The following is a 13,434-nucleotide window of genomic DNA, read 5'->3' on the forward strand; positions in this document are numbered from 1 at the left end:
TCCCAGTCAGGGACCTTCTTATGTCCTTCCCTTGCCCTTTGGCTACTCCTCCACACAGTGAGGGGGGGTCAGCATCATGCTGGTCTCATGAGGCTGGCGTGAGGACCATCAGTGCCCCCTGCTGCCCACTGGCTCATCAGGGTCTTTCTGGCACACAGTAGTCCCTGTTACCCCCCAGCAGACAGTGTCCACCGTGAGGTGGGGGGCAGGGCTTACGAGGTCCCAGTACTGAGCTGACCCTTCTCATCACACCCTCCTGCTGGGGAGCCTGAGTCAGTTCAGGGCTGGTTGGAAGCTGGCAGTCTAAATGCAGGGCCCCTGGCCCACAGTATTGTCCTGCAGTCATGCCTGCCTAGGCTGCAAAGCCTGAGGACCCCAGCCCTGACTGAGACAAGGACCCACATGCAGGAGATGGTCCTCACCGCGTGTTTCTACCAGGTCACCTGGGGCCCTACCTTGCTTATCACTGGGTGGGGGTGGGGGATGCCTGCAGTATCTGCTATGCTTGGGGCAGCAAAGCAGAGCCCTTCCCCTAGAACCACTGGCCACAAGCACTGCCTTACCAGGACACCCTACTTCCAGGTGGCCCCACAACCCATCTGGGTGGGAGATGTAGTGAGTGGACTTGGTTTTCAATGGTGTTGGGTTGTCATCCTGGCTGTGGCCACCCAGGCCAGTCTTCCCTCTCTGGCCTCAGGCTGCCCTCTCACTTGTGGGAGCAGGCTGAGACACAGCGACTCCAGGCACACCTGCCACTGTCCTCCTCAGCACCTCTCCTGATGTCTTGGGTTCCTGCCAAAAATGTCCACATGGTGGGTCAGGAGACCATCTCTACCCCTTTCCATCTTGGTTCCCAGGGCCCCCAGAGGAGGAACAGTTGTTTCATGCCTCCATGGAGCCTTCCCAGACCCTCCAGCAGGAGACCAAGCACCTCCTCCACAGACAGGAGCCACGCTGGGATAGAACCTGTGTCACAGTATGAAGCTGACTGCCTCGTACACAGCAGGAGCTCAGTAAATACCTGTGTGAACACATGTGCCAGGCACAACGGCCCTGGATAAGAGCCTGAAACCACCCCAAAACACCAGCTCGCACTCCTGGGCTGCGTGTGCCATCTAACAAGTAGGAATGGAGGAACCACCTGTAGACAGCCTGGCCTCTGTTCACAGGTGAATGGAATCGGACACAGTCCAGGGCGGGGTGGCCACAGGGAGTCTTAGAGCAGGGTGACGTGACCAGTGCACAAGCTTCCCTCAGATGCTCCCAGGCCCAGGCCTGACCAGCACAGTGGTGTTGACTCCCACCTTGGATGGGACCGTGGGCACCCAATAGTGAGTCCTCTCCTGCCTGCAAAGGCCTGAGCCCTACTCAGGGCGCTGCCCAGCTTGGAATCCAAATCCCGACCCCCACTGCTGGAAAACCCTTGGGCCAGGTGGCACCAGATAAGCCCTCTCGATCCTTCTCCAGGGACATGGTTCTTGCCATCACCATGTACTCCACGTTCCCAGCCAGATTGGACCCTGGCTCTCAAGAATCCTCTGTCTGGGATCCAGCCCAAGCCCAGGCCCTCTACACTGGTGATAGTCTCCAGCCACATGGATAGCCTCCAGCTGCAGAGGTCTGGGCCCTGAGGGTCTCCAGGGACCCCAGCACTCTGGGTGGCCCAGAAAGCTAGAACTTGGCTGTCCTGGGTACATGGTGCTGTGGCACCCAAGCTGCCTGCCTCGTTACCTGGCCCACTCCAGGGGCTGGCTGCAGCTGCCTCCTCTTCCTCCTCTTCCTTGGGCTTCTTCTCCAGATCTGGCCCCGCCATCTCCTTGGAGCCTCCTGGGGATGTGGGGGGCGCTGGTTGAGGGAGTGGATTCATCTCTGCAGAGAGGAAAACACTGTCACATCCTTGCTGAGTGACCCTCCCTGTGGCTGGGAGGGAAACTGAGGACAGGGTGAGAGAGCAGGGCCCAAAGTCTCTACCCTCCTGGCTTGCTCTGACCAGAGGGGCGCGGGGGAAGACCCGATTTTCCTCCTGGCCTTGTGAACCCCTCAGCCCCCTGGTTAATCACAGTGGCACTGACAGTGACTCCAGCTGCTCTCAACAGCCAGAGCAGGGCACCCACCAGGTGCCCTGGTCGGCGGCACACGCCGTCTGTGGCTCACTGCTTTCTGTGGCAGCTGGGCCCCTCCACCAGGCCCCGCACCCAATTCCAGCCCAAAGGGCATATTTGCCTTCCCAGTGGGACTGATAACCACTGTGGCCCCCGATCGATGCGCTCCCATAAAGCCCCCTGGTGACGTCACATGCCCAGAAGATTATTAATACCCGAGATAAGGGCCGTGATTAACATCAAATAAATCAATCGTGCCGTATAAAAGTCCTATTATTTTTGGCTATAAATCAAAGTGGCTGGCATCTGAGCTCCAGCCACTGCGAGGGAGCTGTGCCGGACCCGCCTGAGCCAGATACGCTCCCGCGCCGCCTTATCGCGCCCATCTCTCTGTTATCACCGTGGCTGGTGCCAGGTGCAGCCTGGCTGTTTTTTCCAGCTCCTTCCCGGGCCCCACCCGCCCCCTGTGCAGCCCCAGCTCCCAAATCAGATAAAGGGCCAGGCTCCCGGGAAGCCACCAGCTCAAAGTCCACCAGCAACCAGTCACTTGCCCTTTGGCAGCCCGGCCACCCCTCCATTAGCGCAGCACCTAATAGTAATAATGATGAAGAAGGTGATAAGGTCGAGTCCTGGGCTCCTCGTGGCCACCAGTTCACGGGTGCGGAAACCGAGGCTCAGAGAGGGCTGGGAGCACAGCCTGCCTAGGGTTAGGAACTCCCACTGCACCCTGGGCTACGCGTGCCAGGGACGGCAAAGAACAATAATGAGCAGCTAGGCCTGCTGGGGCTGGCTCAGGACCCTGCTGCCTGCCGTCTGGGGAGAGGGGGTGACAAGAGTCATGGCCCTGGATCCATTCCTGCTGGATCTAGTCCCCAAGGGCTGCTTCTGGGGAAAGGACAGGGCCAGTAGGCCGAGAGCATGGGTCTGGGGGATGAGGCAGGTGTACTCCTGGCCTGTGGCTGTCCCAGTAGGAACCCTGACACTCAGACTGTGATGTGCTGGGGTTGGGGGGCCCACAGTGTAAAGCACCGCTCAGGGACCAGGGCCTGTCTGAGATCTTTGCCTCCCTGTCTAGTCCCCTGCAAATCTCTCTGCTGTCCACCCTCTGTCTTCTCCAATGTCCACCTCTCTGTCCTCTCGTTGTCTGTCCTCTCCCCTAGTTTGCCCTCTGTTCTCTCCACTACCTGCCCTTTGTCCTTTCTGCCCTCCATCCTCTCTGCTGTCTGCCCTCTGTCCTCTCTGTGGTCTACCCTCCACCCTTTCCTCTGTCTACCCTGTCCTCTCAGTTATCCACCTTCTGTCCTTTCCACTGTCTGTCCTCCATCCTCTCCCCTGTCCACCCTCCACCCTCTTCACTGTCCACTCCATCTTCCATTCTCTCCACCCTCCACCCTCTCTGCTATCCACTCTCTGTCCTCTCCCCTGTCCATGCTCCATCCTTTATGCTGTTCATCCTCTGACCTCTCCTCTTTCTCCCCTGCCCTCCATCCTCTCTGCTGTCTGCCCTCCATCTTCTCTGCCCTCTGTCCTCTCCACTGTCCACCCTCTGTCCCCCACAGGGCCTTGTGCTTGCTGGTGCATCCATCCCTGTGTTGCAGCACAGGTGGCTCCAAAGCCCTGAGATTTCTGCTTAAGGTCACTGCCCTTGTCTCCTTCACTCTGGGTCATGTCACCCACTTACCACCCTCCCAAATGGAGTGCCTGTCAGACGCTGTGTGGGGTAATTCACTCTGTGCAGAGGGTGTGGGTACATGGTGAGTGTACCATCCCTGGCCAGGGCTACATGTGGAGGTGGTGGCAGGGCACGGATGCACAGCCAGGCAGAGCCCACAACCATCACTCCTGGACTCTGTCGTCCTCTGAAACCTAGGCGAGGTACTGGCCTCCCTTGTACCTCACCTCAGAGAGGACCCTCGTCCTGGAGTCTCTGGGGTGTCTGGGGCCTCATCGGTTTCCCTACGACCTGGCCTGAGCAGACATCAGGGACCCAGGTTTGCTTCCAGGAGTTGGGGAAGGTCTTCTACCAAGGCCTATTCTTGGCAGTACCCTGGGGTAGGTGAAGAGCAGGCAGGAGGACTGGGGAGGTGAAGCCGAATCAGACCTGGGTCTGATTCCTGCTTGGGTGAATGTGGGCTGTGTGAGACCAAGGGAAGTCAGGTAACCTCTCTGGCCTCATTCCTTCTTTAGTAGAATGGATGTGGTGTGGTAACAGGAGGCACTGCCATGTACAGAGTACCCTGTGTGCTGAGGCTGCTGGGAGCTCAATGAGCCACAGCTCTGGAACTTCCCCAACCTGAGGGAAACACAAGCTGGGAGGGGACATGTCTTTCCTGAGGTCACTCAGTAGTTCCTGAAGTCCAGAGCCTGATCACGGTTAGATCTCCCCATCCGGGCCTCAGCCCCCACCTCACCACAGAGCTGGACCTTCAAGACCACTTGCTGAAGGTGTGTCCTCCCTTGGCCACCAGGTTCCCTCCAGGTCCTTAGGGGACAGGTACAGCTGCAGGACACCAGGCTATTCTGCCCTGCCCAGTGTGCTTGGCTACAGACATCCATTGCATGGGCGTGGCCACCGAGGTGGGCTCTGCACTCACCTGCTCTGGAAGGACTTAGGGGTTCAGGATCCCCTACAGCCTTGGGCTCTGGCGCTGTGGCCACTTGCTCCATGGGGGGGCTGGTGTCCGTGACCTGGGCTTCCTCTCCAGCCTCCATGTCTCCGAGGGAACCTGCAGACGAGAGCCAAGGGGACTTGTGAGGAGCTTCAGGTAAGGCTATCCTGGCCTTCTGTCCCTGGCACAGGCTCAGCCCTGGAGCCCAGCTACAGTGGGCTAGAGGCTGGGCTCCGTGTGGGTCCCCCAGACCTGTTGTGAACCCTGTCCTGGACCCCTGCAACAGTTCCTAAGACTTGGGGTCATGGCCCCTTACCCTCCTTACCCTCCCACCCCCACTGGCTTATGTACTCTGCTCTCACCAGGACAAGTTTCCCAGCTCCTACCTGGGTCTCCCTCCCACTGGCATAGCACCAGTAGAAGCCACAGGGACAACACGGGCTGGGACCTGGGGCTTATATAGATGCTGTAGGCCCTCCCAGCCTACCAGCCCTACACTGTCTGCCTGGCTCTTCCGGCAGGAAGCCTCAGGGCCCTATCCCCTGCTCTGTACCCACACTAAGTTCATGACCCATCTCACTCAGTGACTGACAGGTGCAATGACCACACAGACGTCTGTAGCAAAGGGGCCTGGGAATCTCTCTACCCCCCTCCCTTAAGACTGGGTGGTGGGGGAGGCAGGAGCCCTCACAAGGTTGACAGCAGACTAGCACAAATCCACATGGCCCCATGGTGACCTCCAGAGTGCTCTGAGCACAGGTCAGGGATGACTTGGGCTATATGGTCAGCCAGAGGAGTCATCTTCAGGAACAGAGAATTGGGCCCCAGCCTGTGTGGCTACCCCTCCCCTCCCCCGTCTCAGCCTGATCTGGTCCTAGACCACAGGTCATCCTCTGCTGCTGCCTGACCAGCCTGAAGCTCCAGGGAACAGCTGTCCTGTTGGCTGGGCCAATGCTTCCTGACTGGGAGGGGTCATAGGTCGAGCATAGCCCTCCCCCATTACTGGAGAAAATGAATCAAATGAGATGAGAAAACTGGGGATGGAGGTGAAGTCTGAGGCCATGTGTCGGAGGTGGCTGGGGAGAAGTGGGGCTGTCCAGGTGGGATAGGGGCAGAGAGTACCAGGGTACTGACCTGGCCACCTCCAGAAGGTTGACATCCCCTGGTGGGAAGTGAGTAGCATCAGGTGAAGGACTGGTGAGCTCTGGGGATCTGATGAGATCCAGTGCCTTCCCCCAGAACTCAGTCCGCCAATTTTGAGGGCTCCTCATCCACCCCTAGTGGGCTCTCCTGGCCCCTTACTCTTGTCTTTGCCAGGCTTTTCCAGGGAAGGAAGAAGGAGGCTCACATGGCGGTCACCAGGAACAAATACACGATGGGCCAGTACCTAAGCACTACTGGCTGCTGTGAGATGCACTGGCCCTAGGTCTTGTCAATGAGACAGAGACACTTCTGAGGAGGGGGAGAATGAGCAAGGCCAGGACCTGGTTTCCTCGACCAGGTCGACCTCCAAAATCTAGCAGTTTCCATGGAGTAGGGTGGAAAGCTGATTTTATGTTTGTATAAAATCAGACAGGTGGACTATGGCAGGTATAACTATGGCTGTTCCTGGGGTCGGTGCTGGCCTCTGAGGGCCAGATGTGTTCTACAGTGCAGGGGGCACACATCACCTGGGACTTCCAGTGGGGAGAAGTCAAAAAACAGTTGGCCTTGGCCCAGGGCAAGGGCAAGCAGTGACAGAGGAGAGAGGGTGTTGCCACTTGTAGACTTTGGAGAAGACAAAGTTGTGGGTCTGAGGCTCTCTGGTGACAGGGAAGCTCTGCAGAAGGAGTCTCACTTGCAAAGAAAGGCCCAGGGCTGGGATAAGGTGGTGGAGGAAGGGAGGGTGGGCAGGGTGTGGTGGGCATCCAGGCTGAGAGGAAGGCAGGGTCCATACCATCCTGACTTCAGTGCATCCTCGGTCTAGGGGTACTGGGGAGCCATGATGGGTCCCAAGCAGAGGGTGGGGAGGTCATTTTCTGCAGCCCTGTGGGTCCTAGCTGGTGAGCCCATTCTCCCCAGGACACATCAGAGCTGCTGTTACGGGAGGGTGGTTGGGCTCAGACCACACAGGAAACAGTCCCGGGCTAAGACTCCTCTCAGCTTCTCATCATGCAGCCACTCATCAGGCCCTGTGTGACCCCTGACCCTGTGTGACCTCCCTGGCTCCCACTGGGGGAAGCAGGCAGGTCTGTGGTGGAGGCTGCTGGCCCCTGCCTTGGGCACAGCTGCAGCCCCTGCTGTACAGAGTGGGACCTGAGGGACACAGGTAGACACCCTCTCCCCAGTTCTGCCCCCAGGAAGGCAGCTCCGACTCGGTGCCCACCCAGGTGGGCCTCAGAAGCCAGAGAGCCCTGAGCACTTCGTTCTCCATTCACGGGGTTTATGGGAGAACAAAGGCATGCAGGATGCACAAAGCTGCCGGATGAGTGTGGAGAAAGGCTGCCAGGCTGTGCTGGGATTTATTCTAATGCTACTAATTCAGTTCCAGCACAGTTAACAGCTCTGACAGTGCGGGAGACAGTGGCCAGCCAGCAAATGGCTACAGCCCACAAATGGGAGGTGGGAGGAGATTCTGCTCTGGGGCCACCTTGGCTTCTTGAGCATCCCTACTGGAGTGGGGCCTGGCACCAGCACCTCTGGGATGCACTCAGGGCCCATAAGGGCAGTCCAGGTGGGTGCCAGAGAACCTGGCCCCGTAGGCTGAGGGCTTCTGAGAACCCAGCCTCTCAGATGCCCTGTGCTAAGAAGACTTCTGTCCTTTCAGGGAGCTTTGCTCTGCCCAGAGACCCCAACAGCTGGGCCACGTTACCCTGCAGTCAGGCAGGTTGACAGATGCATATTGTGACCTTGGGCAAACCCCTCTGCTTCTCTGTGCTCCATCTCCTCAGCTATAGATGGAAACTACATGGCTGTTGGCTCACAGGACGGTGTGTGCTGCCTGCAGTGCCAGAGAGCAGCCCAGGTACCCATGGTGAGTACACTGCAGACATCTGTTGTCACTATCAAGGGTCATTCCCACCAGGCCTGGGAAACGGGGAAGAGGCAGTGCTATAATTAAACCCAGCTGTGTGCAAGCCGTGGGTTCAGCATCTCACAAACGTCCTCCTTAATGCCCCCTGCCCACATAGCCCAGCAAGTTCATCTTCCAGTCTCTGTCTCATGTGGGGAAACTGAGGCACAGAGGGTCTGCACTGGCTCCTATCTCAGTAATGTGAGGGGTGGTGGGGAACGTGTGTGGGGAGCTGATGGGGCACAGCAAGGGACAGTGAGGGTGTGTGACTCCTGGGCAGGGGGTGCAGGGAGAGCCAGGCCCCTAAGGTCAGCATATCTGAATCCCCCCGGTCTAAGAATAGCCTGGCACAAACCCAGAAGAAGGCCACTTTATGGCCCAGTTAAGTTAGGTCCTGCAAGGCGGACTGACTGGCTGTGGTCCTCAGGGAAGAAGGTGGGTACGGAACTTGGGATTCAAACTGCCTAGACACAAGCTGTCCCCAACACTGCCTTGGTCACACCCCCAAAGCCGCCTGTCTGGGACCCAGAGAGGCTAGTGCTCAAGGCTGTGCACCAGCACCAGGAGCATCCAATGGGCCACCAGAGCAGTCCCCAGCAGCCGGGGCAGCGCTGGGCGTAGCCCCCACGGTGCCTGGAGCCCCTCGGTTATCACAAGGAGCAGACGCCCAAGCGCCCATCCGTCTCCCGCTCATTAAGCCGGACGCCGGGATGGAAATGAAAACATAATAGCTATTTGATTGGGGGTGAGATATTTTGCATATTGGCTTGGCGCTGATAGCGGAATTTCATCAACTCCCTTTTCATGCTTTAAACTGAATTACGGAGACAGGCTCTGTGTGGCAGGCAGACCCCTCTCCCCTCCATCCCCACCACGGTGAGCACAGCTCCCTCCTGCCTTTGATGGTGGTCTGCTGGGGGGCAGACTGTTCAGATGCTGGCACTGGCAGCAGAGGAGAGACGAGGTCCCTCAGACTGTGGCCCCAGGGCCAGTTTGGACAAGGGTCCAAGGATCCAACTGCTGTCCCCACTGGGGTTGTGTCTATGTGGCCAGGGGTGAGCTACCCTGCACTGTTGGCATGGGGCCACTGGAACCAGGGCAGCATCCAGTTTTCCCCATCCAGTTTGGGCCCCTCTGTGCCTGAGTCTTACGTGTGCCTGCCTGGTGCTGGGTCACTCCTTCAGGCCCATCCAGAGCAGGTCGGGGGTGGGGGAGTAGGGCAAAGCCAATTTGAACACCCACCTGGCCTCCCTGGGACAGCAGAGCCAGGAGAGGGGCCCCAGGTGGACCTGGGAGTGGGGGCTGCCTGGGCCCTGGCTTGGCTTCATTCTTCATCACTGTTTCACTCACCCACCAATTCACTTTATCCCTCCCTCGCTCATTCATTTGCTCATCAAACCTTTCCTGAGCCCTTGGTATGCAGGGTCTGGAAGCAGCGCTGGGCACTCAGCAGTGACCAGCACCCACCCCCTGGGGAAAAGAAGTGTGAATTGCCAGGGCGAGGCGTGAAGGGATGGGGTGGCCAGCCAGTGGAGCTGGGAAACACACTTGGGCAGAGGGGCAGAGGGGATGGTGCTTGTGCCTGCTCCTACCAGAGCCTGGGTTCTTCATGCAGAACGGGGCTGTCTCTCATCGGGGAGCTGAGGCAGGGGTGGGAGAGCAGCCTTGGGCTATGGTGACATTTACTGTTGCTTTGGGCTCAGGGAAAGCTCAAGGTCGGGGTTGTGAGGGTGGGGTCGGGGTCTGGGCTTAAAAGAGCAGTGCAGGTGGAAGAGAAAGACTGCAGACCCAGCTGGCAGAAGGCCTGGTCTTCTCGGCCCACTGGGGCTGGGCAGTAGGTGGGCAGCCAGTGTACATTACTGTCAGGAGGGGGATCCTGGCCTCCAGGCAGCACAGGGTGGCCAGATAAGGCCCCGATAACAAGAGAAAATAGCAACAGATTCAGACTTTCCCATCACTGGGCAGTGGGCAGCTCAGGCCACGGTGGGGACAGAGAGGCAACAGGGATGGCCTTGCCCTCCCTGAAGGGCCTCATGGTGGGAATTCAGGGTGACTGGGACCCAGCCTGGATCCAGGGGTGGTGGTCAGCCATCCTGGGACCTGTGTTTCCCAAGCAGACCCAGGAATTGGATCTAAGCCCTGATCTCTCGGCTGGTAGACACCGTGACCTCTGGCATAGTGGCTCTGGTCAGTGGGCCTGGATGTGCCCCAAGAGTCTGGCCAATAAGGAGGCTAGCCAATGCCAGTGGATATTGCAAAACTGTGCCACCTGTCCCCTCATACCAACCACTCATACCACCCACCGTTCTCGAAGGTGGCCTAGTTGCTGTCTGGGACTGTGAGAGATGACAGGACCACACTTGGGAGTGCTGGAGAAACCTTCTGGTCTGGTCAACCTGGTTTGGCCATGTGTTCATGGGTCCTCTAAGGCCATGTGACTCATCATGACGTGAGACCAGTCTCTTGGTGAACTCTTCCTCCTTCACCATCACCTTGACCATGGCCCAAAGTCACCTGCCAGCATGGGTCCCCTTGGCACAGGTCCCACACTTTCCACTTGAGGCATCTGTCACTGTTGCCAAACCCACAGTCTTCAGGTGGCCAGCCACCAAGTCCCTAATACCACTGCCTTCACCTGTTTAACACTCTCCTCTCTTGGAGAGACCCCACTGTCTGGGGCCTGCCCTCCAGGGCCTGGAGTACACAACTGCACACTGCAAGCCTTATAACCTTCCAACTTAGCAGGTGCTCAATGAGCATGGTAGGCTCACTGAGAAAAACCACCTGGGGTGCTGCAGGGGATGCCACAGGGGAGGCACTGCAAAGAGATCATGGCAGTGCCTTTTAGAATGAGGATACTGTTGGAGACGTACACCATGACAGTGGAGCCCAGAGGGGGCTTGGGCTGGGGTGGGAGGGAGGCGCCAGCAGCTTCCGTCAGCCCTGGGTAAACCCCTGCTGACAGTCAGGGCAATCACAGAAGAGGCTGTTAGGACAGAGCTGAGGCATGTTCCATCAAGCTCATACCCTGCCCCAGCAAGAGGAAGCATATCTGACCTCCTTGGTCCCTACGGGTTGTGGCAAGCTGGGGTGTGGACTAAGCCCACCAACTTCGGGCCTACAGGCCCAGACACCCTCCCCTCACTGCACAGGTTGCCTGGGAGGCCAAGGGGACATAGGCCATGCAGTTTGGCCCTTTTCTCCTCACCAAGGGTCTCAGACATTCTCACACACATCCTGCGATGGGGGCTTGGTACTTACCTCTTCTGGTGAAACTCTGATACCCTTCCACCTTGCGCCTGATCCTCCCTGCCTAAGATGGTCGGGGCCCCATCTGGGTTATGGGTGGCTGGCTGTTGAGTGTCTGCCCCTGCACCCCGGCTGTGAGCTCCAGGAGCTTCAGAGCTCAGCACACTCCGCAGTTGCACGCAGCCCGGGAGGAGCCAGTGAACTGACTCCCCAAGTTGGTTGAGCTAGTGCCACATATGCTCTGGGCTACCCCTTGGGGTAATTCAAGCAGGAACTTCAAATGCTCAGAGCAGAACTAGCAGGGCCCCAACTCTTGAGAACAAGGACCCACCTTCTAATGAACAAGAGCTGCTGTGAGGGACCATGGCTTTCAAAACGCCAAAAATACTCTGTTGAGATGTAATTCTCAGGCAATATAATACAGGCTTTTCAAGGCATGAATGTTTGCTGAAAATAGACATAGCAGTGACATGCAGCCCAGATAAAATCCAGGGCCTCATGTGGCCCAATCTGATTCAAGAAATACATTCTAGCAACCTGAGTCAGAACCCATTCCTCTCCAAAAATTGTGAAGGAGTCAATGAAAATCTTTTGACTCTGGCACACCTGCCTTTCCTTGCTGATTCCCTAGCTGGGCCAGGACTCTCCCTCACTGAGGACCTACCCTGCACACTGGTGGCTACACTCCTCACTTTCACTTCCTGCGTGGGATTGTTCTGGCCTCTCTCCTCACACCATCTTTCAACCCCTACCAAAGGTAGCCCAGAACTGCTGGGCTTCCCTGCCGCAGGTTGGCCACACTGTGTTTCTGACTGGCCCTGTGTGCAGGCTGCGTGGCCCTCAGAAGCTGCCGGTGAGCCGAGCACACACCCCAAGCAGCTCCATGGGGAGGGAATGACCATGGGCAGTGTGGGGAGCTCTCCTGACCTGGCTCCTGCTGGACTTCAGGTGGCTACTACAGTTGTTGGTATTCTAACCCCAATGCCACTCTGAACTCTACCCGACTTGGTGTTGCCCCTCTTTACAGACAGGTAAACCGAGGCAGAGCAGTAAAGAGACTTGCACAGGTCCCCTCCATTGGCAGAGCAGCAGTCTCTCTGCCCTGTCCCTAGACAGAGGTTCCTGGTTTGCAGCAACAGAAGTGGGGAGGTCCTGGTCAGGGTTACCTGTGTGGGATTTGGACAGGTCTACGTGGGCCCAGGCCTGAGGCCTTGTCTCTAACCTTTCTGGGACTCAGTTTCCCACCCTAGTCCTTTGCCTTCATTCCCATCTCTTGTTTTTTTTCCTGTTCACTCCTGTGTGATTGCAGCCCATCCTCCTGTGTCTGTTCCTGGGGCTAGGGCACCCCTCCATCACATGGGGTATCTCTTATACCCTTCTGGGATATACCATGAACTCCTCCCTCTGGAGCTGTGGCCCTGATCCCCAGACACACGTGCACTGTCCTCCAGAATTCAGGTCTGCCAAGACCCTCACTGCACAATCCTGCAGGGATCTGAAACCACTCTGACAGATGGGGAAACTGAGGCAGATGGCAGCCATACCAACCCCTGTCTGGACCCACTGTGGCCTCAGACCAGTGGCTCATACAGCTATTCATAGCAATGCACAACGAGACCCTGCTGGGCTGCAGGGCACAGAGGCCCTGTCAAAGGCCTCGGTTCAAGCCTCTGACAAATGGGTGTCAACTTCATGGTGCTTTGCAGAGCTGCCATGAAGAGTGCACACAAGGCTCTGAGGGAGTCAGGAGGCCCAGGCAGGGTCACTCCCACAGTGGGAACAGACACAAATGGGAGAGGACACTCTCAGATCCAGAGAGGACACGGGAGGGGTGGTGGAGGGAGTGACACAGACCTCAACACCATGAGGGGTGGCTCAGCCTGCAGGGGATGAGTGGGTGGGCCAGGGTTTCTTGGAGCAGGTGCCATTTAAGCTGTGACTAAGAAGAACAGCCCAGGGAAGGTAGCAGAGGGCCCCTGGCAAGGCCCCACGTGGGCAAGAGCTGGCTGGGTAGAGATGCAGAAGGCCAGTGCTGAGTGTCCATGGCCTGAGACCTGGGAGGGTGCTGGGGGCATCCTGGGCACTGTAGGCACTGTAGACAGCTCTGCCAGGCAATGCAGGTCTGCTGGAGTCCCACCAGCCTCCAGGCAGCTCCAATTCTGGGCCAACCTCCTTGGGCTCCCTCAGGATTCTATCCCTACCCTCAGCTTGCCCCTCTCTCAGGCCAGGGCCAGCAAGCTGGACCCCACCCACCCTGTCCCCAGAGGCAGGGGCCCAGGTGGGGCAAGGCCCAGAAAAAGGGAGGCAGAGGAGGAGGGAAGAGGGACAGGGCCCGAGAAAGCCCGGCACCGCTGATAGGGAGAGATTGGTTTCAGCCGGAGCCACGGGCCTGCCAAGTCCACATCCTATCGGCAGCCTGCGC

At 58.1% G+C, this 13,434-nt stretch overlaps 1 protein-coding gene across 1 annotated transcript in view; it reads right to left on the minus strand.

Annotated features, from left to right (window-relative positions):
- Zfpm1 (zinc finger protein, FOG family member 1) overlaps positions 1–13,434 on the minus strand; it is a 61,479-nt gene that overhangs the window by 33,429 nt on the left and 14,616 nt on the right. The window contains exons 2-3 of the mRNA XM_020164041.2: positions 4,697–4,828; positions 1,732–1,869 (exon numbers count right to left, since the gene is read on the minus strand). Coding sequence (XP_020019630.2) covers positions 1,732–1,869; positions 4,697–4,828 — 270 coding nt within the window. The remainder of the gene's footprint in view (positions 1–1,731; positions 1,870–4,696; positions 4,829–13,434) is intronic.

Source organism: Castor canadensis, chromosome 15 (genome assembly GCF_047511655.1).
Source record: "Castor canadensis chromosome 15, mCasCan1.hap1v2, whole genome shotgun sequence".
Lineage (NCBI taxonomy): Eukaryota > Metazoa > Chordata > Mammalia > Rodentia > Castoridae > Castor > Castor canadensis.